Source organism: Oncorhynchus tshawytscha, unplaced genomic scaffold, assembly GCF_018296145.1.
Source record: "Oncorhynchus tshawytscha isolate Ot180627B unplaced genomic scaffold, Otsh_v2.0 Un_contig_3022_pilon_pilon, whole genome shotgun sequence".
Classification (NCBI taxonomy): Eukaryota; Metazoa; Chordata; class Actinopteri; order Salmoniformes; family Salmonidae; genus Oncorhynchus; species Oncorhynchus tshawytscha.
Genome location: NW_024609724.1, coordinates 5,191 through 32,780, shown reverse-complemented (window position 1 = coordinate 32,780; position 27,590 = coordinate 5,191). Strand labels below are relative to the sequence as shown.

The 27,590-nt window shown below is 43.8% G+C and overlaps 1 protein-coding gene across 1 annotated transcript in view; it reads left to right on the top strand.

Moving 5' to 3' along the window:
• The window catches only part of LOC121845648 (E3 SUMO-protein ligase PIAS1-like), a 47,537-nt gene extending 25,581 nt beyond the window's left edge, over positions 1–21,956 (top strand). The window contains exon 2 of the mRNA XM_042317284.1: positions 20,956–21,956. Coding sequence (XP_042173218.1) covers positions 20,956–21,768 — 813 coding nt within the window. The 3' untranslated portion in view covers positions 21,769–21,956. The remainder of the gene's footprint in view (positions 1–20,955) is intronic.
• The last annotated feature ends 5,634 nt before the right edge of the window (positions 21,957–27,590 follow it).

Genomic DNA, 27,590 nt, shown 5'->3' with positions numbered 1-27,590 from the left:
TCCACATATTCTAGGTCAGAACCGTCCAGAGTAGTGATGCTGGACAGGCGGGCAGGTGTGGGCAGCGAACGGTTGAAAAGCATGCATTTGGTTTTACTAGCGTTTAAGAGCAGTTGGAGGCCATGGAAGGAGTGTTGTATGGCATTGAAGCTCGTTTGAAGGTTTGTTAACACAGTGTCCAAAGAAGGGCCAGATGTATACAGAATGGTGTCGTCTGCATAGAGGTCGATCAGGGAATCACCCGCTGAACTCTGCAAAGTAGTTGGTGAACCAGGCGAGGCAGTCATTTGAGAAAACCAAGGCCGCCGATAAGAATACGGTGATTGACAAAGTCGAAAGCCTTGGCCAGGTCGATGAAGACGGCTGCACAATACTGTCTTTTATCGATGGCGGTTATGATATTGTTTAGTACCTTGAGCGTGTCTGAGGTGCACCCATGACCAGCTCGGATACTGGATTGCACAGCGGAGAAGGTACGTGTGATTCGAAATGGTCAGGGGGTGGTCATTTGACCGCGGACCCATAGCAGATGCAGGCAATGAGGCAGTGATCGCTGAGATCCTGATTGAAAACAGCAGAGGTGTATTTGGAGGACAAGTTGGTCAGGGTAATATCTATGAGGGTGCCCATGTTTATGGATTTAGGGTTGTACCTGGTGGTATCCTTGATCATTTGTGTGAGATTGAGGGCATCTAGCTTAGATTGTAGGACTGCTGGGGTGTTAAGCATATCCCAGTTTAGTTCACCTAACAGAACGAACTCCGAAGATAGATGGGGGTGCAATCAATTCACATATGGTGTCTAGGGCACCGCTGGGGGCTGAGGTGGGTCAATAACAGGCGGCAACAGTGAAAGACTTATTTCTGGAGAGATGAATTTTTAAATTAGAAACTCGGATCTGTTTGGGCAAAGACCTGGAAAGTATGACAGAACTTTGCAAGCTCTCTCTGCAGTAGATTGCAACTCCTCCCCCTTTGGCAGTTCTATCTTGACGGAAAATGTTGTAGTTGGGTATGGAAATCTCTGATTTTTTGGTGGCCTTCCTAAACCAGGATTCAGACACGGCAAGGATGAAGATCAAGTGTTGGAAATCCAGTGTCTGTTCTGTCCTGAAAGAAGAGCTTGCAAAGTCTTCTGATTTGTGTTGTGTATCACGTTATGTAATATTTTCACTTTTCGAGCAATGGACAATCAAAACCAGGTGAAGGTAATTGTGTTTGAAGAATGTTTTAAAAACCAGACATTGTTGTATCAACCGATTTCAAACTGGCACATTGTGTAATTTCAAGCCAAGGAAAGTGCAAATTTGATCACAAAGATCTCGAATAGGTAATGGTAGATTTAACATATAAGTTTAAATATAGTATATAGAAATGTTGTGGGACTATACTAGATGAAGAATCAATATTTTTTTAGATTGAGTATTTATTGGGTCATTATGCTAGTGTATTATGTATGTTTGTAATAGTGTGTTATATGTGAAAGTGTGTTAGCATTAAAATACAATTTATAATACAAAGGACTCTTGGAAGATTAGTCCAAATGGGGACTAAAAGAGATCCTAATAAAATCAAAAATCAAACACCCAGGCTAGGGTAGGACTGCACGATATGGGCCAAAGAAACTCTATGCAAATGATTTATTTTCTTACCAAGTATTGGGAGTGCGATTGACTTGCATTATAGATCAAAACACTTGAACTGTTTAAATCATAGAAGTATAATAATTTATAGTAAGAAGCAAAGTGGAAGGTGGGATCGTTCTTGTTTGGAACAATCTGTTCGAAATGCATTTGACCTAACAGTACAGCATGCAAACTTCTAGTGAATTTAACAGCGAGAAAGATGGAACTGCCGCGTTTGAGTTGCAGGGGGCGGAGCTTGGTGTGTGTGGAAAGCAGCCGCAGGAAGAGAGACGACAAACTGACCAAACTATTAAAAACTGACGCTACACACGGCTGAGTGGCGTTTTCAAAATATGTATTGCGATATGGATATTGCACATGTCAATATTGTGAATTAGATGGAGAATGGGAATTTAGATGGGAATTAGATGGAGAAAGTTAATTTAGATTTAAATGGAGAATGTGGATTTAGAGTTAGATGTGAATTGGATGGAGAATGTGAATTTAGATGTGAATTAGATGGAGAATGTGAATTTAGATTTAGATGTGAATTAGATGGAGAAAGGTAATTTAGATTTAAATGGAGAATGTGGATTTAGAGTTAGATGTGAATTGGATGGAGAATGTGAATTTAGATGTGAATTAGATGGAGAATGTGAATTTAGATTTAGATGTGAATTAGATGGAGAAAGTTAATTTAGATTTAAATGGAGAATGTGGATTTAGAGTTAGATGTGAATTGGATGGAGAATGTGAATTTAGATTTAGATGTGAATTAGATGGAGAATGTGAATTTAGATTTAGATGGAGAATGTGAATTTAGATTTAGATGTGAATTAGATGGAGAATGTGAATTTAGATGTGAATTAGATGGAGAATGTGAATTTAGATTTAGATGTGAATTGGAGGGATTGTGCAGCTCTATCATGGCCTACCCAAAATGTTGCCATTTTTAGTTGAACATTTCCTCTCTTCTCTATCAGCCCCTCGGCAGACAGAAGGGACGTTGTATCACTTCAATCTCACCTAGCTTCTTCTATGCCAGCTTTTTGCAGGCTGCTGAATGTCTCAGTATAATTCTTTACACAGTGTGAGTGAGTATGGAGGCATGTGGTTCCGTGACACTGCCTTGAATGTGTGCGGCATTAGGCTTGTGTGCATGGCTGCTTTGTGCGTGTTAGCATTGTGTTAGCATTGTGCAGTGTGCACACTCTTTTTTTGCATGCTTGGCCTTTGTGTGTTTGTTCTGTAGTGGGCAAGCACCTGTTCTGCCAGTACTGGCTACTGGCCCCGTCATATGTACTGGAATGGGTTGGTGTGTGTGTGAGAGAGAGAGCACTAGTGACTCCCAAGTCCGGCATCAGAGTGTATTTGCCAGCCCCAGCAGTTCTATAGCCCCGTGCCTCTTCTGACAGATGAAACAGTCCGTTCAAAGAGGCTGCCGTGCAGCTGAGCACTGGCCTGTCTGCTTACGCCTTCAAAGGCCCTTTTTTTACTGTCTGGTTGGTTTCATTCCGGCCTCTGTTGTGGAGGGGGGCTACAACACGGTAGGGCACGAACAGGTGTGTGTTCAGTCTGGATAGGAGACAGACTGTGTGTCAGTAGTCCTATGTGTTTGAACTAGCCTAGATGTGGACGTGCATGTCAGGGCTTTTACATTTCTGCGTCAGAGGGTTGCATGTGTCCGTACTTTAATGTGTGGACGTGTTGGTGTGCACGTGGGTGTTCGTCTCGGTTGTCTCTGTGTGGGGGAGGTTTAGTAACATCTAAACCTCTGACGCAGTGTAACACTCTGAGTAGGACCCATATCAGTCTCTCACTAATATCACTAACCACTACCTCTCTCTCCCCTCACTATTATCACTAACCACTACCTCTCTCTCCCTCACTATTATCACTAACCACTACCTCTCTCTCCCTCACTATTATCACAAACCACTACCCCTCTCTCTCTGCCTCTCGCTCTGTTTTTCTCCTCCCTCCCTCCCTCCCTCCCTCCCTCCCTCCCTCCCTCCCTCCCTCCCTCCCTCCCTCCCTCCCTCCCTCCCTCCCTCCCTCCCTCCCTCCCTCCCTCCCCCCTTTCTTTTCTTTCGGTCTCTCTCCATCTCCTTTCCTCCCCCTCTCGCACTTTTTCTCCCGCTCTCTCTCTCTCTCCCTCCCTCTCTACCCCTCCCCCGCTCTCTCTTGCTCCCTGCCTCTCTCAATCTCTCTCTCCCACTCAATCCTCACCTCAATCTCCTCTCCCCGCCACTCTCAATCTACTCTCCCTGCCTCTCTCTCTTGATATGGGAGTCTTTGTGGATCTGTGTAATCTGAGGGAAATATGTGTCTCTAATACATTTGGTAGGAGGTGCAGATCAGTTTCCACCTCATTTTGTGTGTTAAATCTGGATAAGAGCTTTGACTATGTACAGACTCAGTGCACATAGGCAGTCTTCTCTTGAGCCTGCCTACGGTGGCCTTTCTCAATAGCAAGGCTATGCTCACTGAGTCTGTACATAGTCAAAGCTTTCCTTAACTTTGGGTCAGTCACTGTGGTCAGGTATTCTGCCACTGTGTACTCTCTGTTTAGTTCCAAATAGCATTCTAGTTTACTCAGATTGTACTCAGGAATTATCTTTTTGTTTTCTGGTGATTTGGTTGGGTCTGATTGTGTTGCTGTCCTGGGGCTCTGTTGACCAGCTTGTTTAGGGGACTTCTCTAGGTTCATTTCTCTGTTGGTGATGGCTTTGTTATGGAAGGTTTGGGAATCGCTTCCTTTTAGGTGGTTGTAGAATTTAACGGCTCTTTTCTGGATTTTGATAATTAGTGGATATCAGCCTAATTCTGCTCTGCATGCATTATTTGGTGTTTTTACGATGTACACTGAGGATATTTTAGCAGAATTCTGCATGCTGAGTCTCCATTTGGTGAAGTCTTGGTTGGTGAGTGGACCCTCAGACCTCACAACCATAAAGGGCGAGGGGTTCTATAACTGATTCAAGTATTTTTAGCCAGATCCTACTTTGTATGTTACATTTTATGTTCCTTTTGATGGCAAAGAATTGCCCTTCTTGCCTTGTCTCTCAGCTCGTTCACAGCTTTGTGGAAGTTACCTGTGGCACTGATGTTCAGGCCGGGGTGTGTATAGTTTTTTTTGTGTGCTCTAGGGTAACTGTGTCTAAATTACATTTGTATTTGTGGTCCTGGCAACTGGACCTTTTTTGGGACACCATTATTTTTGTCTTACTGAGATTTACTGTCAAGGCCCAGGTCTGGCAGAATCTGTGCAGAATATCTAGGTGCTGCTGTAGGCCCTCCTTGGTTGGGGATAGAAGCACCAGATCATCAGCAAACAGTAGACATTTGACTTTAGATTCTAGTAGGGTGAGGCCGGGTGCTTTAGACTGTTCTAGTGCCCTTGCCAAATCGTTGATATATATGTTGAAGAGGGTGGGGCTCAAGCTGCATCCCTGTCTCACCCCACGGCATTGTGGGAATAAATGTTTGCCCATTTTAACCGCACACTTGTTTGTGTACATGGATTTTATAATGTCGTATGTTTTTCCCCCATCACACCTTTCCATCAATTTGAATAGCAGATCCTCATGTCAAATTGAGTCAAGCTTTTTTTAAATCAACAAAGCAGAAGAAGACTTTGCCTTTGTTTTGGTTTGTTTGTCAATTAGGGTGTGCAGGGTGAATTTGTGGTCTGTCGTACGGTAATTTGGTAAAAAAGTAAATTTGACATTTACTCAGTACATTGTTTTCACTGAGGAAATGTACGGGTCTGCTGTTAATGAAAATACAGAGGATTTTCCCAAGATTGCTGTTGACGCATATCCCACTCTCGTTATTAGGGTCAAATTTGTCTCCACTTTTGTACATTGGGTTGATCAGTCCTTGGTTCCAAATATTGGGGAAAGGCCAGAGCTGAGGATGATGTTAAAGAGTTTATGTGTAGCCAATTGTAATTTGGAGTCTGTATATTTGATCATTTCAATTGTCACGTTTTTTATTTTATTTTACCTTTATTTAACTAGGCAAGTCAGTTAAGAACAAATTCTTATTTTCAATGACGGCCTAGGAACAGTGGGTTAACTGCCTGTTCAGGGGCAGAACGACAGATTTGTACCTTGTCAGCTCGGGGGTTTGAATTTGCAACCTTCCGGTTACTAGTCCAACGCTTTAACCACTAGGCTATGTGCGCCGAATACAACCTTGTGTAGACCTTCCAGTGAAATGCTTATTTACAAGCCCTAACCAACAGTGACATTTTTAATAAAAAATTGGTATTAGGTAAACGATAGATAAGTAAAGAAAAAAAAACAAACCTAAACAGTAAAATGACAGTGAAAATAACAGTAGAGAGGCTATATACAGGTGGTACCGGTACAGTCAATGTGTGAGGGCACCAACTCTTTGTTTTGTTTAGTGTTTTCCAATTTTCCAAGAAGTGGTTAGTCTATGGATTCTTCAATTACATTGAGCTGATTTCTGACGTGCTGTTCCTTCTTTTTCCGTAGTGTATTTCTGTATTGTTTTAGTGATTCGCCATAGTAAAAGCGTAGGCTCAGGTTTTCTGGGTCTCTATGTTTTTGATTGGATAGGTTTCTCCATTTCTTTCTTAGGTTTTTGCATTCTTCATCAAACCATTTGTTGTTGTTGTTCATTTTCTTATGTTTTCTTTTTGAAATTTCTAGATTTGATAGTGAAGCTGAGAGGTCAACTATACTGTTTAGGTTTTCCACTGCCAAGTTTACACCTTCACTATTACAGTGGAACGTTTTGTCCAGGAAATTGTCTACAAGGGATTTCATTTGTTGTTGCCTAATTGTTTTTTGGTAGGTTTCCACACTACTTCCCTTCCAGCATTTCTTAATCTTATTCAGTTCCTTTGGCTTTGATGTGTCATGATTGAGTATTGCTCTGTTCAAGTAGAGTGCTATTTTGCTGTGGTCTGATGGGTGTGTCAGTGGACTGACTTTGAGAGACTGAGTTGAGGTCAGTGATAAAGTGGTCTTCAATACTACTGCCAAGAGATGAGCTACAGTGGGGCAAAAAAGTATTTAGTCAGCCACCAATTGTGCAAGTTCTCCCACTTAAAAGATGAGAGAGGCCTGTAATTTTCATCATAGGTACACTTCAACTATGACAGACAAAATGAGAAAAAAAAATCCAGAAAATCACATTGTAGGATTTTTAATGAATTTATTTGCAAATTATGGTGGAAAATAAGTATTTGGTCAACAACAAAAGTTTATCTCAATACTTTGTTATATACCCTTTGTTGGCAATGACAGAGGTCAAACGTTTTCTGTAAGTCTTCACAAGGTTGTGTTTTGGGGCTGTTGCTGGTCAACACGGGCCACGTTTCATCTTCAATGCCCTTGCTGGGTCTTTCAGCATGACAATGATCCCAAACACACCGCTCGGGCAACGAAGGAGTGGCTTCGTAAGAAGCATTTCAAGGTCCTGGAGTGGCCTAGCCAGTCTCCAGATCTCAACCCCATAGAAAATCTTTGGAGGGAGTTAAAAGTCTGTGTTGCCCAGCAACAGCCCCAAAACATCACTGCTCTAGAGGAGATCTGCATGGAGGAATGGGCCAAAATACCAGCAACAGTGTGTGAAAACCTTGTGAAGACTTACAGAAAACATTTGACCTCTGTCATTGCCAACAAAGGGTATATAACAAAGTAAATTCATTAAAAATCCTACAATGTGATTTTCTGGATTTTTTTTAAGTGTACCTATGATGAAAATTACAGGCCTCATCTTTTTAAGTGGTAGAACTTGCACATTTGATGGCTGACTAAATACTTTTTTGCCCCACTGTATAGGTGTACCTACTAGAAGTCGACCGATTAATCGGAATGGCCGATTTTAATTAGGGCCGATTTCAAGTTTTCATAACAATCGGAAATCGGTATTTTTGGGTGCCCGATTTTGCAGAATTTTAAAAATATTTTTTTATATATACCTTTATTTAACTAGGCAAGTCAGTTAAGAACACATTCTTATTTTCAATGATGGCCTAGGAACAGTGGGTTAACTGCAGATTTTCACCTTGTCAGTTCGGAGGATCCAATCTTGCAACCTTACAGTTAACTCGTCCAACGCTCTAACCACCTGCCTCTCATTGCACTCCACGAGGAGCCTGCCTCTTATACGAATGCAGTAAGCCAAGGTAAGTTGCTAGCTAGCATTAAACTTTATCTTATAAAAAAACAATCAAATCAATCATAATCACTAGTTATAACTACACATGGTTGATGATATTACTAGTTTATCTAGCGTGTCCTGCGTTGCATATAATCGATGCAACGCTGGGGAATGATTTAACAAAAGCGCATTTTGCGAAAAAAGCACAATCGTTGGATGACTGTACCTAACCATAAACACCAATGGCTTTCTTAAAATCAATACACAAGTATATATTTTTAAACCTGCATATTTAGCTAAAAGATATCCAGGTTAGCAGGCAATATTAACCAGGTGAAATTGTGTCACTTCTCTTGCATTCATTGCACACAGTCTGGGTATATGCAACAGTTTGGGCAGTCTGGCTCATTACGAACTAATTTGCCAGAATTTGGCGTAATTATGACATAACATTGAAGGTTGTGCAATGTAACAAGAATATTTAGACTTAGGGATGCCACCCATTAGATAAAATACAGAATGGTTCCGTATTTCTCTGAAATAATAAACGTTTTGTTTTCGAAAGGATCGTTTCCGGATTCGACCATATTAATGACCAAAAGCTCGTATTTCTGTGTGTTATGTTATAATTAAGTCTATGATTTGATAGAGCAGTCTGACAGAGCGGTGGTAGGCACCAGGCAGCAGCAGGCTCGTAAGCATTCATTCAAACAGCACTTCCGTGCATTTTGCCAGCAGCTCTTCGCAAGCACAGCTGTTTATGACTTCAAGCCTATCATCCTAATGGCTGGTGTAACCAATGTGAAATGGCTAGCTAGTTAGTGGGGTGCGCGCTAATAGCGTTTCAAACGTCACTCGCTCTGAGACTTGGAGTGGTTGTTCCCCTTGCCCTGCATGGGTAACGCTGCTTCGAGGGTGGCTGTTGTCGATGTGTTCCTTGTTCGAGCCCAGGTAGGGGCGAGGAGAGGGATGGAAGCTATACTGTTACACTGGCAATACTAAAGTGCCTATAAGAACATCCAATAGTCAAAGGTATATGAAATACAAATGGTATAGAGAGAAATAGTCCTATAATAACTATATTAACTACAACCTAAAACGTCTTACCTGGGAATATTGAAGACTCATGTTAAAAGGAACCACCAGCTTTCATATGTTCTGAGCATGGAACTCAAACGTTAGCTTTTTTTACATGGCACATATTGCACTTTTACTTCTCCAACACTTTGTTTTTGCATTACTGAAACCAAATTGAACATGTTTCATTATTTATTTGAGGCTAAATTGATTTTATTGATGTATTATATTAAGTTAAAATAAGTGTTCATTCAGTATTGTTGTAATTGTCATTATTACAAATACATTTTAAAAAATCGGCAGATTAGTCGGTATCTGCTTTTTTTGGTCCTCCAATAATCGGTATCGGCGTTGAAAAATCATATTCGTTCGACCTCTAGTACCTACCATAGGAGTCCCCTCGAAGCCTACCGTTGACTATGTACAGACCCAGCGTGTGACCAAGCTGCAGGAGTTGTGACCTGTTTCTGTTGGTTATGTTGTCGTAGTTGTGCCTACGGGGCCACATGGGGATGGAATGCTGTCACCTCCAGGTAGGTGTTTGTCCCCCTGTGTACTGAGGGTGTCAGGTTCTTGTCCAGTTCTGTCATTTAGGTCACCACAGACTAGTACATGTCCCTGGGCCTGGAAATGATTGATTTCCCCCTCCAGGATGGAGAAGCTGTCTTCATTAAAGTATGGGGATTCTATTGGGGAGATATAGGTAGCACACAGGAGGACATTTCTCTGTTGAGATAATTTCCTTTAGAATTTCTAGCCAAATGTAAAATATTCTTGTTTTGATCAATTTAATAGAGTGAGTTAGGGCTGCTCTATACCAAATTAGCGTACCCCCTGAGTCCCTTCCCTGTTTCACACCTGGTAGTTTGGTGGATGGGACTACCAGCTCTCTGTAACCTAGAGGGCAACCAGTGGGTCCGTCTCATCTATACCATGATTCTTGTAGGATGATTATGTCTGTATTTCTAATTTCTTTGGTAATGTCCAGGTTCCTGCTCTTTAGGCCAAAGGCAGATGACCTCAGGCCATCTGTGTGACTTTCATGTTGAAGCCCTCTTTGCTGGAGTGGGGGCATGGGGTGGGCAGGAGGGGCATAGGTCTGATCTCTCAATTCTATTCAAGGGCTTTACTGGCATGGGAAATGTATGTTTACATTGCCAAAACAAGTGAAATAGATAAAAAATTGCAGTAAACATTACACTTACAAAAGTTCCAAAAATAATAAGGACATTTCAAATGCCCTATGTGTATATATACAGTGTTGTAATGATGTGCAAATAGTTGAAGTATGAAAGGGAAAATAAATAAACATAAATATGGGTTGTATTTACAATGGTGTTTGTTCTTCACTGGTTGCCCTTTTCTTGTGGCAACAGGTCACTAATGGTGTGACTGGTGTGATTGCTCTCTGTCTCTGTCTGTAGCTCTGTCTGTGTCTCTGTCTGTAGCTCTGTCTGTGTCTCTGTCTGTAGCTCTGTCTGTGTCTGTCTGTAGCTCTGTATGTCTCTCTCTCTCTCTCTCTCTCTCTCTCTGTATGTAGCTCTGTCTAGCTCTGTCTGTGTCTCTGTCTGTAGCTCTGTCTGTAGTTCTATGTAGCTCTGTCTGTAGCTCTGTCTGTAGCTCTGGCTGTAGCTCTGGCTGTAGTTCTCTGTAGCTCTGTCTGTAGTTCTGTCGCTCTGTCTGTAGCTCTGTCTGTAGCCCTGTCTGTAGCTCTGTCTGTAGCTCTCTGTAGCTCTGTCTGTAGTTCTCTGTAGCTCTGTCTGTAGCTCTCTGTAGCTCTGTCTGTAGTTCTCTGTAGCTCTGTCTGTAGTTCTGTAGCTCTGTCTGTAGTTCTCTGTCGCTCTGTCTGTAGCTCTGTCTGTAGCCCTGTCTGTAGCTCTGTCTGTAGCTCTGTCTGTAGCTCTCTGTAGCTCTGTCTGTAGCTCTGTCTGTAGTTCTCTGTAGCCCTGTCTGTAGCCCTGTCTGTAGCTCTGTCTGTAGCTCTGGGCAACTCTCCACTGAACTCTGGTGTTCTGCTGAAGAATCAAAGCTGCCACAGCAGCAGTCCTTAGTTGTTCTCTGTGCTCTATATTCCATATAGTTACATTGTGGAGTTCACATTTGTTGATATCTTCTCATCTGCAGCGTTTTTTTGTTTAACTTAATTAAATGGCCTATTGTACTACTGTACGTTTTGATGCTTGGCCTATTGTACGTTTTGATGCTTGGCCTATTGTACGTTTTTGATGCTTGGCCTATTGTATGTTTTGATGCGGCCTTTGATGTTTTGATGCTTGGCCTATTGTACGTTTTGATGCTTGGCCTATTGTACGTTTATTGTACGATGCTTGGCCTATTGTATGTTTTGATGCTTGGCCTATTGTACGTTTGATGCTTGGCCTATTGTACGTTTTGATGCTTGGCCTATTGTACGTTTGATGCTTGGCCTATTGTACGTTTTGATGCTTGGCCTATTGTACGTTTTGATGCTTGGCCTATTGTACGTTTTGATGCTTGGCCTATTGTACGTTTTGATGCTTGGCCTACATGCAAATAGACCAGGGCCGACGTTGCATAGATGTCTTTGAGCTATGGTCTCTGCTGACCCAGACATGGATATCAGTGTGCCCCATGACAGCAACACAATTAGACCCAACCAAATCTTGATAAAACAAAAAGATAATTACTTGATACATTGGAAAGAATTTACAAAAAAATCTGAGCAAACTAGAATGCTATTAGGCCCTAAACAGAGAGTACACAGTGGCAAAATACCTGATCACTGTGACTGACCCAAACTTAAGGAAAGCTTTGACTATGTACAGACTCAGTGAGCATAGCCTTGATATTGAGAAAGGCCACCATAGGCAGACCTGGCTCTCAAGAGAAAACAGGCTATTGTGCACACTGCCCACAACATGAGGTGGAAACTGAGCTGCAATTCCTATTCTCCTGCCCAATGTATGACCATATTAGAGACGCATATTTCCCTCAGATTACACAGACCAACAAATAATATAAAAAACAAATGCAATTTTGATAAACTCTTGTATCTCTTGGTTGAAATACCACAGTGTGCCATCATAGCAGCCAGATGTTTGACCTTGTGCTACAAGAAAAGGTCAACCATTAAATACAACCCATATTTATTTTCACTTTTAACTATTTGCACATCATTACAACACTGTGTGTATGTATATATACACATGTTTTAAACTGGATGGTTAGAGCCCTGAATGCTGATTGGCTGACAGCCGTGATATGTCAGACCGTATACAACGGGTATGACAAAGGATTTGTTTTTACTGCTCTAATTACATTGGTAACCAGTTCATAATAGCAATAAGGCACCTTGGGGGTTTGTGGTATATGGCCAATATACCACTGCTAAGGGCTGTTCTTAGGCACAACGCATTGGGCCTTATTGCTTAAATATTACATTTGAAATGTCTTTATTCTTTCTGAACTTTTGAGTAATGTTTACTGTTCATTTTTTATTGTTTATTTCACTTTTGTTTTATCTATTTTACTTGCTTTGACATTGTTAACATGTGTTTCCCATGCCAATAAAGCCCTTGAATTTAATTTAATTGAGAGAGAGGAAAGCTTTGACTATGTACAGACTCAGTGAGCATAGCCTTGCTATTGAGAAAGGCCGCCGTAGGCAGACATGGCTCTCAAGAGAAGACAGGCTATGTGCTCACTGCCCACAAAATGAGGTGGAAACTGAGCTGCACTTCCTAACCTCCTGCCCAATGTATGACCATATTAGAGAGACATATTTCCCTCAGATTACACAGATCCACAAAGAATTCAAAAACAAATCCAATTTTGAAAAACTCCCATATCTACTGGGTGAAATTCCACAGTGTGCCATCACAGCAGCAAGATTTGTGACCTGTTGCCACGAGAAAAGGGCAACCAGTGAAGAACACACACCATTGTAAATACAACCCATATCTATGCTTATTTATTTTATCTTGTGTCCTTTACCATTTGTAAATTGTTAAAACACTGTATATATATATGACATTTGTAATGTCTTTATTGTTTTGAAACTTCTATATGTGTGATGTTTACTGTTAATTTTTATTGTTTATTTCACTTTATATATTCACTTTATATATTATCTACCTCACTTGCTTTGGCAATGTTAACACGTTTCCCATGCCAATAAAGCCCTTGAATTGAATTGAGAGAGAGAGAGACAGAGAGAGAGACGGAGAGAGAGCGGGAGAGAGAGATGACTCAAGTAGCAGAGTATCCATTTAACAAACCAATAATTTTAAATACCTTTTTATAGAAGGTAAAGTAAAAACTCAAACCGGTCTGTACATTCATACCAGTAACATAGTAAAATATGTCATACCTTTACTTTTCTTTAGTGTGCTATGTAGATGTTAATATGAGTTAGCAGAGGTCTTCAACATGTGTGTTGTTCTGTGTTATTGAAGGCGTTTCCTAAGACCCCATCTGTGTGACCAGAAATCAAAGTTGAAATGCTGGAGCCAGAAATGCCAGAGGGCGTTACTATGCTGTCAGATATGATATCAGTATGTTATGCTGGATTCAATTAGAATTTATGCGTCTGAATCTTCTGGGTGCTTACAGCCTTATCATACACATGTCCTTTATTTTATAAGGACAGCACAGGAAGTGTAGCCTATGTGCTGCAAATAGAGGACAGAGTGAAGTGTGACTTACTCAATAAGGCCAGCGATTCCCAAACTCGGTCCTGGGGGCCCCCTTTTGGTTTTTGCCCTTAAGCTACACAGCTGATTCATATAATTAGCTAATCATCAAGCTTTGATCATCAGCTGTGTAGTGTTAGGGCGCAAACCAAAATGTGCTCTCCTTGGGTTCCTGAGGATGGAGTTTTGGGAACACTGTTGTAGGCCTTGCTAATAGCTGTATAGCCTAAATCCTCATGATGCTAGGATTGATGCTACATGCCTGGAGTCTGGACCCATCACTCCTCTCACAGCATGGCCTAAAGGACTGTGTGACATCAGATGTTTTGGCCTGTGTGCTAAAACCACACCAGACCTCCTTTCAAAACAGTGTCCTGATAATTACTGTAACTGTAAATATGATGATTGGGCCTTGTATGATGAGTCAGGAAAAGAGAGAGAGTGCTCTGTCCTGCAGTCTGTCTCTCCTCCTCTGGCTTCAGTGTTTTTGTCTCTATTTGTTTTCCCTCACTTTTCTTCAGGTCAGTGGAGGAATGTTACACATCCGCAGTGTGATAAAGGGGGAGAAATATGTGTACAGTTGTGTGTGTGTGTGTGTGCTATGCTAAGCTACAGTTAGGGTTTCTAGGGCTAGTGTCAGTGGTAGCTGGGTTATGCTAAGCTACAGTTAGGGTTTCTAGGGCTAGTGTCAGTGGTAGCTGGGCTATGCTAAGCTACAGTTAGATAGGGTTTCTAGGGCTAGTGTTAATGGTAGCTGGGCTATGCTAAGCTACAGTTAGGGTTTCTAGGGCTAGTGTCAGTGGTAGCTGGGCTATGCTAAACTACAGTTACAGGCTGACCACACCGCTCGCGTCACAAAATACATTTAGAAACATGTTACTCAATTATTGCACCCATGCGCGCCAATGAGCGTCTGCGTTGCCAAGGGCTAAAATAGAAGTCAGTTCTATTTCTGACGCAGATCGTGCTGCAAGTACTGCCTCTCCCATCTCCTCATTGGTTTATAGAAGCAGGTACCCACGTGCCACCTCCTCATTGGTTATACCCACGTGGGTGATTAAAAGACTAACTGTTTTGTCGGTTGTCGTGGTAATACTATGAAAGTCTAGATGCCAATCACCATATAAGTTCAAAGATGAAAAAGCCTGGAAGGAGTGGAGATGACTAGAAACGATTTGGTTGACCGTTGTATGTGTGGATTAATTGGCGGAGTAGAGGACCTTGTGCATTTCAGGTAAAATAACAACTCAATGTTTATATCCCAGGACAAATTAGCTAGCAACAGCAAGCTAGGTAAATAGAACAAATTAGGTAGCAAGTGCACGATGGCGCACGCGCGCCAGCCGGTTTGGGTTCCCTTTTAGGGTTTCTAGGGCGAGTGTTCGTGGTAGCTGGGCTATGCTAAGCTACAGTTACACAGGGTTTCTAGGGATAGTGTTAGTGATAGCTGGGCTATGCTAAGCAACAGTTGGATAGGGTTTCTAGGGCTAGTGTCAGTGGTAGCTGGGCTATGCTAATCTACAATTAGTGTTTCTAGGGTTAGTGGTAGTGGTAGCTGGGCTATTCTAAGCTACAGTTAGGGTTTATAGGGATGGTGTTAGTGGTAGCTGGGCTATTCTAAGCTACAGTTAGGGTTTCTAGGGCTGGTGTTAGTGGTAGCTGGGCTATGCTAAGCTACAGTTAGGGTTTCTAGGGCTGGTGTTAGTGGTAGCTGGGCTATTCTAAGCTACAGTTAGGGTTTCTAGGGCTGGTGTTAGTGGTAGCTGGGCTATGCTAAGCTAAAGTTAGATAGGTTTCTAGGGCTAGTGTCACAGTGGTAGCTGGGCTATGCTAAGCTACAGTTAGGGTTTCTAGGGCTAGTGTCAGTGGTAGCTGGTTTATGAGAGATTTCAGAAAGACACACACATTCACTCTCTCTCTTGCTCTCAATTCAATGGGCTTTATTAGCATGAGAAACATAGCACTGTCTCTCGCACTCTCTTTCCACCTCTCTCTCTCTTCAGCCTGTGTATGTGGTTGACTACTGGGAGTGTGTGTGTGGGGGGGTAGCAGCTCAGGGGAGGTTTTAGTGCTCTGTGTTTTAATCACTGGTTTTATCTCTCCCCTGTCATTAAGATAAATGATATGAAGGTGGCTATCTAAGTCTCCAATATTCCACGCCCAGGGCGTTCGTTATACGAGGGGTATGTGCTGCGTGTGCCTGTCACGTTGACTTATGTGCTACCATCATATCTGCTATTTTACCCATATATTTGATTATTATGTAACCTATTACATTAGAACTTCTGAGGGCTGTTTTCCATACGAAAGCACACAGCTGCTGCTCAGTGGACCTGTCATCTCATTCCACACCCACCCGTTGTGGTCTGAAACAGCCCTGATACACCCAGCGTTATCCTGCTACCTTAGCCTTTCAGAACCACACATTACCACCTCACTTAAGTTGCGCTGCTGGAGTGACTCGCCTCCATAAGCTTTGCTTGTTGTTCTTTGTAAACAAACACGTGTGACTGTCTCAAACTGCTGTTTTGGGAAACCCAGTACCGGTAAGCCTCATAGTGAAGCTTGTGCTGGACCTTGTGCACATGTTGACTGCAAGTATTTATTTAAAAAGTGCTAATATTCAAAGCCCAAAAAGTGTAATTTACCAAAATGCTAACAACTACTAAGGAATCCTCATAGGATGCTAACTAAATGCTAACAACTACTAAGGAATCCTCATAGGATGCTAACTAAATGCTAACAACTACTAAGGAATCCTCATAGGATGCTAACTAAATGCTAACAACTACTAACAACTAGGATGCTAACTAACAACTTAAGGAATCCTCAATGAAGGAATCCTCATAGGATGCTAACTAAATGCTAACAACTACTAAGGAATCCTCATAGAGGATGCTAATTAAATACTAATGAGCGCATTGCAAACATTTTGTACAGTTTCTGACCTAAACTATACAAGTAACTCCCAAATGCTACTCCGTTTGCATCAGAACTCCAGAACTTTTACACTGTACCTGCATCAGAACTCCAGAACTTTTACACTGTACCTGCATCAGAACTCCAGAGCTTTTACACTGTACCTGCATCAGAACTTTTACACTGTACCTGCATCAGAACTCCAGAACTTTTACACCCTACCTGCATCAGAACTCCAGAACTTTTACACTGTACCTGCATCAGAACTCCAGAGCTTTTACACTGTACCTGCATCAGAACTTTTACACCTGTACCTGCATCAGAACTCCAGAACTTTTACACTGTACCTGCATCAGAACTCCAGAACTTTACACTGTACCTGCATCAGAACTCCAGAACTTTTACACTGTACACTGTACCTGCATCAGAACTCCAGAGCTTTTACACTGTACCTGCATCAGAACTCCAGAACTTTTACACTGTACCTGCATCAGAACTCCAGAACTTTTACACTGTACCTGCATCAGAACTCCAGAACTTTTACACTGTACCTGCATCAGAACTCCAGAACTTTTACACTGTACCTGCATCAGAACTCCAGAACTTTTACACTGTACCTGCATCAGAACTCCAGAACTTTTACACTGTACCTGCATCAGAACTCCAGAACTTTTACACTGTACCTGCATCAGAACTCCAGAACTTTTACACTGTACCTGCATCAGAACTCCAGAACTTTTACACTGTACCTGCATCAGAACTCCAGAACTTTTACACTGTACCTGCATCAGAACTCCAGAACTGTACCTTCAGAACTCCAGACACTGAACTACCTGCATCAGAACTCCAGAACTTTTACACTGTACCTGCATCAGAACTCCAGAACTTTTACACTGTACCTGCATCAGAACTCCAGAGCTTTTACACTGTACCTGCATCAGAACTCCAGAACTTTTACTTTATAACTTGTTGTCCATATTGTTTTTTAATCGGGAGCCAATTTGTTTTCAGCACATTTATTTCCATGACTGATCATAGAAGCAGACATTTGGTGAGATATATGTCTGGAACATCGAATCGCATACAGAGAAAATTGCTGTGCTAATTCTTTTTGATTTAGTGTTTGTCATTTTGACTAAAATATTACCATGTCACATTTTTGTCATTTGAAGGATTTAGTCTAGTTATTATTATTATTTGTTCACCTTTATTTAACCAGGTAGGCTAGTTGAGAACAAGTTCTCATTTACAACTGCGACCTGGCCAAGATAAAGCAAAGCAGTGCGACACAAACAACAACACAGAGTTACACATGGAATAAACAAACATACAGTCAATAATACAATAGAAAATGTCTATATAGAATGTGTGCAAATGAGGTAGGATAAGGGAGGTAAGGCAATAAATAGGCCATAGTGGTGAAATAATTACAATTTAGCAATTAAACACTGGAGTGATAGATGTGCAGAAGATGAGTGTTCAAGTAGAGGGACTGGGGTGCAAAGGAGCAAAATAAATAACAGTATGGGGATGAGGTAGTTGGATGGGCTATTTACAGATGGCTATGCACAGGTACAGTGATCTGTGAGCTGCTCTGACAGCTGGTGCATAAAGGTAGTGAGGGAGATATGAGTTTCCAGCTTCAGTGATTTGGTAATGGTACCAGGGTCATGTTCAGTAGGCTCCTGGGAATGGTACCAGGGTCACGTTCAGTAGACTACTGGTTATGGTACCAGGGTCACGTTCAGTAGGCTCCTGGTAATGGTACCAGGGTCACGTTCTGTAGGCTCCTGGTAATGGTACCAGGGTCACGTTCTGTAGGCTCCTGGTAATGGTACCAGGGTCACGTTCTGTAGGCTCCTGGTAATGGTACCAGGGTCACGTTCAGGAGACTACTGGTAATGGTACCAGGGTCACGTTCAGGAGACTACTGGTAATGGTACCAGGGTCACGTTCAGTAGGCTACTGGTAATGGTACCACGGTCAGGTTCAGTAGGCTCCTGGTAATGGTACCAGGGTCACGTTCAGTAGACTACTGGTTATGGTACCAGGGTCACGTTCTGTAGGCTCCTGGTAATGGTACCAGGGTCACGTTCTGTAGGCTCCTGGTAATGGTACCAGGATCACGTTCTGTAGGCTCCTGGTAATGGTACCAGGGTCACGTTCAGTAGACTACTGGTTATGGTACCAGGGTCACGTTCTGTAGGCTCCTGGTAATGGTACCAGGGTCACGTTCAGTAGACTACTGGTAATGGTACCAGGATCACGTTCAGGAGACTACTGGTAATGGTACCAGGATCACGTTCAGGAGACTACTGGTAATGGTACCAGGATCACGTTCAGGAGACTACTGGTAATGGTACCAGGATCACGTTCAGGAGACTACTGGTAATGGTACCAGGATCACGTTCAGGAGACTACTGGTAATGGTACCAGGGTCAGGTTCAGTAGGCTCCTGGTAATGGTACCAGGGTCACGTTCTCAAACGTAGCACATAGAAATGCCATGAATAGAGCCGGCGTAATCCCTTATTCAACATGTCAGAGAGGCATGTTTGTGTTCTACATGGCCTCTTTCTGAGTGTTCCATAACATTGCATTCCCCAGGTTGTTAGCTATAGCTAGTTAATGTGGTAACATGACTGCACAAGGTGTAGCCTAAACAAATGGTTAACGGTCCAGTCCGTAAGTAGCCTAGCTTTAGAATGGCCCATGATATGCTTTATGAATATAAAATGTGGCCCTCCAATATAGCGGCAGTATTATGGGTCATGTCTTTTGAACGGGAGCCTAAGGTCTAGAATCGATCAGTTCGCAGAGGAAGACTTGGTGGCATTGTCTATAAAACCTGTATATGAAACACAGTGAGAAAAGTGGGAGGGGTTGAGCGTCGTTACAAATTCAAAGACGGCCTACTTTTCTCAAGATTACTCAAAGGAGAGAAACACATAGCCAGACTGTTGTTTTACTACTAAACTCAATACTGCTACTGTTTTTATTTTATTTTGTAAAGCAGCTTGTGTTTCTTAACCAGCCGAAGGGTAGCTAACTAGAAGTCTGGCGGTAAAAGCAAGAGAGTCGCCTGTGTGATGTGTACACTATAAGCGGAGCCTGTCTGCCTGTCTTCACACTCATCGCTTGCTCCCCTGCAGCTCACCAGCTGATGTAGGCTGTGTGTGCTGGGTGTGACGTGTCCTTTCCACTGCTGAATGCGCTGCACATCTGTGCTGCTAATATTAATTGTGCTTATCACTGAAAAGCGCTCAATCGTTCCAGAAACTCTTGTCCAGTCCACTTAGTAGTCTGATTTTTGTCATAGAGATCATTTTCTCGTCTCATTTTATATTTTTTTCTGGGTCTGTTTTATATTATAGTCAATATTTTTGTTGATGAAATTAACGCTGTCGTATCGGCACCTAAGTATCGTATTGTGAGGTCCCTGGCAATTCCCAGCCCAAGAGCAAATGAGATGTTAGTTGCTCGAATGTCCACCCATAGCATGGAGAACATACATTATTAATATGCATGGGCATTTCATTATTATAGATAATGAACAATTTGCATCTCATTAGCATGGAATTAGTATCAGCTCACTCATGAACTGGTTCCAGTCCACAGGTCGTACTGGTAGGAACCTGGTCTGATAACACTTCATTGAAATTCATATCACACCCTCGCCACATGTAATTATCTGTAGTGGAAACTAGGCCTGCATCAACCTTTCTGAGAGAGCTGGTGATACGTATTAGCCTATATCACATAGTTTATACATTCGTTTGATGGATTTAGCTTCATCTGCGCCATGAAAATTCTAAATCATGAATCAAAATGAAGCTATTTGGCTACCCAGTCTAAAGCAGTAGGAATATTGTTGAGGGTAAAAAGGTGAAACAACTACAAGAATGCATAGAATAAGATGTCTGGGGGTGGCAGGGTTGCCTAGTGGTTAGAGCTTTGGACTAGTAACCGGAAGGTTGCAAGTTCAAATCCCTGAGCTGACAAGGTACAAAATCTGTCGTTCTGCCCCTGAACAGGCAGTTAACCCACTGTTCCTAGGCCATCATTGAAAATAAGAATTTGTTCTTAACTGACTTACCTAGTTAAATAAAGGTAAAATAAAAAATGAATTAAAAAAAAGTTCAATTGATGTTGTGTATGCTTCTACAGTATATTAAAGTTAACTGGCTTTTAGGTGTAATGTATATATATATATATCTTCTTGCGTGATGGAATAATGGCGCATTGCATTCCCTTCATGGATTCTTCTTGTGGCAATGATAGTTAAAGCTCTTCTGTGTGAGGCAACTGATCATTAGACTACTCCTACGCTGTTGTCAATGTTTCACGCTACGCCGACCAGGTAAGTCTCCTCGCACCTTTGTTGGTTTAAGCAAGGAGTACTTCAGGAGTTTTGTAGACTCATTTCCTTTAGCCTAACTCAACACTCTCTGTCTCTGTCTCTCTCTCTCTGTCTCTCTGTCTCTGTCTCTGTCTCTCTCTCTGTCTCTCTGTCTCTCCTCCACAGCAAATGGTGATGAGCCTGCGCGTTTCAGAGCTGCAGGTTCTGCTAGGTTACGCGGGCCGCAACAAACACGGTCGAAAACATGAGCTGTTAACCATGGCCTTGCATCTCCTGAAAGCCGGCTGCAGCCCCGCCGTGCAGATGAAAATCAAGGAGCTGTACTGCAGACGCTTCCCCACCAAGATGGGCTCTCCCTCAGAGCTGGTCCTGCCCGGACCACACTACCCTGCCTCGGGAGGAGGGGGCACCGCCGCCCTACCTGCCGGCCTCAGCCAGCTGGCGTATGAGGGCCACGGGCATGGGGGAGTACCCTCGCCGGCTGCCCTGCTGCCCATCTCGTTGCTGGGGCCTGGCAAGCATGAGCTCAGCGGGCTGGCGCACCACCTGCCCACCTCGGCCACCCTGCATCCGGTGCACCCAGACGTCAAGCTGCAGAGGCTGCCCTTTTACGATATGCTGGACGAGCTCATCAAACCCACCAGTCTAGGTAAGGGTGTCTGTGGGTGGCTGGTGTCTGTCTGTGGGTGGCTGGTGTCTGTCTGTGGGTGGCTGGTGTCTGTCTGTGGGTGGCTGGTGTCTGTCTGTGGGTGGCTGGTGTCTGTCTGTGGGTGGCTGGTGTCTGTCTGTGGGTGGCTGGTGGTCTGTGGGTGGCTGGTGTCTGTCTGTGGGTGGCTGGTGTCTGTCTGTGGGTGGCTGGTGTCTGTCTGTGGGTGGCTGGTGTCTGTGGGTGGCTGGTGTCTGTGGATTGGTATGTGTAGTGTTGCAAAACTACCTCTTCTGACTATTGACCCTTTTCACAACTTCATGGTTGTTTGATCAATTGGACTGATCAATGTAAGAAGCCTCGCGGATTTTGGTGAATTCTTTCTACTGATCCAAAGTCACGCTGTTGCTACTGCCTGTAAACACACAGTCCAGTTCAAAGTTGCAAGGTTGCAAGTTCAAACCCCCGACCTGACAAGGTACAAATCTGTCGTTCTGCCCCTGAACAGGCAGTTAACCCACTGTTCCTAGGCCGTCATTGACAATAAGAATTTGTTCTTAACTGACTTGCCTAGTTAAATAAAGGTAAAAAATAAAAGTGAATGATGACAGGCCCTACTGCCTGTAAACATACAGTCCAGTTCAAAGTGAATGATGACAGGTCCTACTGCCTGTAAACATACAGTCCAGTTCAAAGTGAATGATGACAGGTCCTACTGCCTGTAAACATACAGTCCAGTTCAAAGTGAATGATGACAGGTCCTACTGCCTGTAAACATACAGTCCAGTTCAAAGTGAATGATGACAGGCCCTACTGTCTGTAAACATACAGTCCAGTTCAAAGTGAAGGATGGCAGCAGGCCTGTGTGGCAAATGGCTTATTTGCATAAAGGCCTACTGTATCACTGATGTCTATGGTGCTCCAGTCTGTGTCGTCTGGACAATAGGTTTTATTTACTGCAGTGTTAATTGTTCAAATGCACAGCTGTTTTCCCTCTATATATTACTGTAGAATTTTCACAAATGCTAATGAAGTGGGAACATCTGAAAATGATCATATCTATGTGCTTATCAGTCCATTTAGAAGCAGGCATCATATTCTTACTGGGGGCATATATGAACATATTTGAACAAGAATTCATTGTTGCTAAAACGGTGTCAGTTCCATGTTAATATAATAATGATTCATGCTCTACCAACTGGGGGCCATACGGGGCCATACGATACCATACGGGGCCATACGAGACCATACGGGGCCATACGAGACCATACAGAGCCATACGGAGCCATACGGGGCCATACGGAGCCATACGGGACCATACGGGGCCATACAGAAATATTTTTAGGCCTCTCAGGCTGTGCATCCTCTGTCTTTCTAAGTAACCTATTTATAATAACGTGTACAGTTGCATCTCAACACTGCTCTTTATTTTGAAATGTCCCGTTCTATTAGATATGCAAATGCTGCATCACACCCCACTGCACCTTGTCTGATAAAACACCTCCCCTTTCAACCTGCACCAACTTCCCTGCAAATATATGGAAATGTCTACATTTTCCTACATTAGCATTTTGATGGAGTAGGATACCGGATTGTGATTCATTTGCCTCCGGTTGCATGTACAAACACACTGGCCACAACACTGTCCTCTCGCCACATCTCTCCTCTCTCCATCGCTCTCGTTTTTGACGTGCTGTGTTGTGTGATGAAATCCTACAGCCATACACCTGTGCCTACAAAACACATCCCCCATCATGTGACTGTTAGGCACATATATACACACACACACGCTCCTCCACACAAACTCTTACCAAACCTCATAAAAAAACAGTGACCCATTCAAATAAATAATGCATTTCAATCACACGTGTCCCCCAGGCAGAGAGAACAGCCCGAGGTAGAGAATGGAGCTGCTTTCAGTCATTGAAGACCTGATTCCTTCCTGCACGGTGTGGTAATGAATTATCCACAGCCTTAGTTTTTGAGGAGATGACCCTCTTTATCCTAATAATAATGGCAGGACAGTAATGAAGCAGCTTGATTAATTCATTTGCCTTCCCAGACGGACCGAGGGGAGCCTCTCTCTCTCTCTGTTTATCTATAGTTATATTCCTCTTTCTCTTTTCATCTCTAGCTCTATTCCTCTCTTCCCTCTCTCTCTCTTCCCCCTCTCTCTCTCTCTCTCTCTGTTTATCAATAGTTATATTCCTCTCTTTCTCTTTTCATCTCTAGCTCTATTCCTCTCTTCCCTCTCTCTCTCTTCCCCCTCTCTCTCTCTCCCCCTCTCTCTCTCTCTCTCTTCCCTCTCTCTCTTTCCCCCTCTCTCTCTCTTCTCCCTCTCTCTCTCTTCCCCCTCTCTCTCTCTCTCTTCCCTCTCTCTCTCTTCCCCCTCTCTCTCTCTCTCTCTCTGTTTATCTATAGTTATATTCCTCTCTTTCTCTTTTCATCTCTAGCTCTATTCCTCTCTTCCCTCTCTCTCTCTTCCCCCCTCTCTCTCTCTCTTCTCCCTCTCTCTCTCTCTCCCCCTCTCCCTCTCCCCCCCTCTCTCTCTCTCTCTTCCCCCTCTCTGTTTATCTATAGTTATATTCCTCTTTCTCTGTTCATCTCTAGCTCTATTCCTCTCTTCCCCCTCTCTCTCTCTCTCCTCCCTCCTCTCTGTTTATCTATAATTATATTCCTCTTTCTCTGTTCATCTCTAGCTCTATTCCTCTCTTCCCCCTCTCTCTCTCTCTCTCTCTGTTTATCTCCTCTCTTTTTCCTCTCTCTATTCTCTCTTCCCTCTCTCTCTCTCCCTCTCTGTTTATCTATAGTTATATTCCTCTTTCTCTTTTCATCTCTAGCTCTATTCCTCTCTTCCCCTCTCTCTCTCTCTCTCTCTGTTTATCAATAGTTATATTCCTCTCTTTCTCTTTTTATCTCTAGCTCTATTCCTCTCTTCCCTCTCTCTCTCTTCCCCCTCTCTCTCTCTTTCTCCCTCTCTCTCTCTCTCTCTTCCCCCTCTCCCTCTCCCCCTCCTCTCCCCCTCTCTCTCTCTCTCTCCCCCTCTCTGTTTATCTATAGTTATATTCCTCTTTCTCTGTTCATCTCTAGCTCTATTCCTCTCTTCCCCCTCTCTTCCCCCTCTCTCTCTCTTCCCCCTCTCTCTCTTCCCCCTCTCTCTCTCTTCCCCCTCTCTCTCTCTTCCCCCTCTCTCTCTCTGTTTATTTATAGCTCTATTCCTCTCTCTTCCCCTCTCTCTCTTCCCCTCTCTCTCTCTCTTCCCCCTCTCTCTGTTTATTTATAGCTCTATTCCTCTCTCTTCCCTCTCTTCCCCCTCTCTCTCTCTTCCCCTCTCTCTCTTCCCCTCTCTCTCTCTCTCTCTCTCTTCCCCCTCTCTGTTTATTTATAGCTCTATTCCTCTCTTCCCCCTCTCTTCTCTCTCTTCCACCTCTCTCTGTTTTTTATAGCTCTATTCCTCTCTTCCCCCTCTCTCTCTTCCCTCTCTCTTCCCTCTCTCTTCCCCCTTTCTCTCTCTTCCCCCTCTCTGTTTATTTATAGCTCTATTCCTCTCTTCCCCCCTCTCTCTTCTCTCTCTTCCACCTCTCTCTGTTTTTTATAGCTCTATTCCTCTCTTCCCCCTCTCTCTCTTCCCTCTCTCTTCCCTCTCTCTTCCCCCTTTCTCTCTCTTCCCTCTCTCTGTTTTTTGTTTATCTATAGCTCTATTCCTCTCTTCCCCCTCTCTCTTCCCCCTCTCTCTTCTCTCTCTTCCCTCTCGGTCTGTTTATTTATAGCTCTATTCCTCTCTCTTCCCCCTCTCTTCTCTTCCTTCTCTCTCTCTTCCCCCTTTCTCTCTTCCCTCTCTGTCTCTTTCCCCTCTCTCTTCCCTCTCTTCCCCCTCTCTGTGTATCTATAGCTCTATTCCTGTCTCTTCCCCCTCTCTCTGTTTATTTATAGCTCTATTCCTCTCTTCCCCCTCTCTCTCTTCCCTCTCTCTTCCCCTTCTCTCTTCTCTCCCCCTCTTCCCCTCTCTCTATCCCCCTCTCTCTGTTTTATTTATAGCTCTTCCTCTCTTCCCCCTCTCTCTCTTCCCTCTCTCTTCCCCCTCTCTCTTCTCTCTCTTCCCCCTCTCTCTCTCCCCTCTCTGTTTATTTATAGCTCTATTCCTCTCTTCCCCCTCTCTCTCTTCCCCCTCTCTTCCCCCTCTCTCTCTTTCCCCTCTCTCTCTTCCCCCTCTCACTCTTCCCCCTCTCTCTTCCCCCTCTCCCCCCTCTCTCTTCCCCCTCTCTCTGTTTATCTATAGCTCTATTCCTCTCTCTTCCCTCTCTCTCTTCCCCTCTCTCTCTTCCCCTCTCTCTCTTCCCCCTCTCTCTCTCTTCCCCCTCTCTCTCTCTTCCCCCTCTCTCTCTCTTTCCCTCTCTCTCTCTCTTTCCCCCCTCTCTCTTCTCCCCCTCTCTCTTCCCCCTCTCTCTCTTTCCCCCTCTCTCTCTTCTCCCTCTCTCTTCCCCCTCTCTCTTTCCCCTCTCTCTCTTTCCCCCTCTTCTCTTCCCCCTCTCTCTGTTCCCCTCTCTCTCTCTTCCCCCTCTCTTCCCTCTCTCTTCCCCCTCTCTCTGTTTATCTATGCTCTATTCCTCTCTTCTTCCCTCTCTCTCTTCCCTCTCTCTCTTCCCCCTCTCTCTTCCCTCTTCTCTCTTCCCCCTCTCTCTTTTATCTATAGCTCTATTCCTCTCTCTTCCCTCTCTCTCTTCCCTCTCTCTTCCCCTCTCTCCTCTCTCTCTTCCCCTCTCTCTTCCCTCTCTCTCTTCCCCTCTCTCTTCCCCCTCTCTCTGTTTATCTATAGCTCTATTCCTCTCTCTTCCCCCTCTCTCTTTTATTTATAGCTCTCCCTCTTCCCCTCTCTCTCTTCCCTCTCTCTTCCCTCTCTCTCTGTTTATCTATAGCTCTTCCTCTCTTCTCTCTCTTCCCCTCTCTCTCTTCCCTCTCTTCCCCTTCTCTCTTCCCCTCTCTCTCTTCCCTCTCTCTTCCCCCTCTCTCTCTGTTTATTTATAGCTCTATTCCTTCTTCCCCCTCTTCCCCTCTCTCTTCCCCTCTCTCTTCTTCCCTCTCTCTTTGTTTATCTATCTCTATTCCTCTCTCTTCCCCTCTCTCTTTCCCTCTCTCTTCCTCTTCCCCTCTCACTCTTCCCCCTCTCTCTTCCCCCTCTCTCTCTCTTCCCCCTCTCTCTGTTTATCTATAGCTTTTCCTCCCCTCTCTCTGTTTATTTATTCCTCTCTTCCCCCTCTCTTCCCCCTCTCTCTGTTTATCTATAGCTCTATTCCTCTCTTCCCTCTCTCTCTTCCTCTTCCCCTCTCTCTTCCCCCTCTCTCTCTTCCCCCCTCTCTCTCTTCTCCCTCTTCCCTCTTTCCCCCCTCTCTTTCCCCCTCTCTCTCTTCCCCCTCTCTCTCTTTCCCCTCTTCCCCCTCTTTCCCCTCTCTCTCTTCCCCTCTCTCTTCCTTCCCTTCTCTCTCCCCCTCTCTCTTCCCCCTCTCTCTGTTTATTTATAGCTCCATTCCCTCTTCCCCCTCTCTGTTTATCTATAGCTCTATCTCTCTTCCCCTCTCACCCTCTCTCTCTTCCCTCTCTCTGTTTATTTATAGCTCTATTTCTCTCTTCCCTCTCTCTCTCTTTCCCCCTCTCCTTTCTTCCCCCTCTCTCTCTCTTCCCCTCTTCCCTGTTTATCTTAGCTCTATTCTCTCTCTTCCCTCTCTCTCTCTTCCCCCTCTCCTTTCCCTCTCTCTTCCCCCTCTCTGTTTATTATAGCTCTATTCCTCTCTCTTCCCTTCTCTCCCCTCTCTCTTCCCTCTTTCCCCCCTCTCTTCCCTCTTTCCCTCTCTCTCTGTTTATTTTTAGCTATATTCCTCTCTTCCCCCTCTCTCTTCTCTCTCTGTTTATCTATAGCTCTATTCCTCTCTTCCCCTCTCTCTCTCTTCCCTCTCTCTCTGTTTATCTATAGCTCTATTCCTCTCTCTTCCCCTCTTTCTCTCTTCCCTCTCTCTCTCTCTTCATCTCTAGCTCTATGCCTCTCTCTTCCCTCTCTCTCTCTTCATCTCTAGCTCTATGCCTCTCTCTTCCCCCTCTCTCTGTTCATCTCTAGCTCTATGCCTCTCTCTTCCCCCTCTCTGTTCATCTCTAGCTCTAT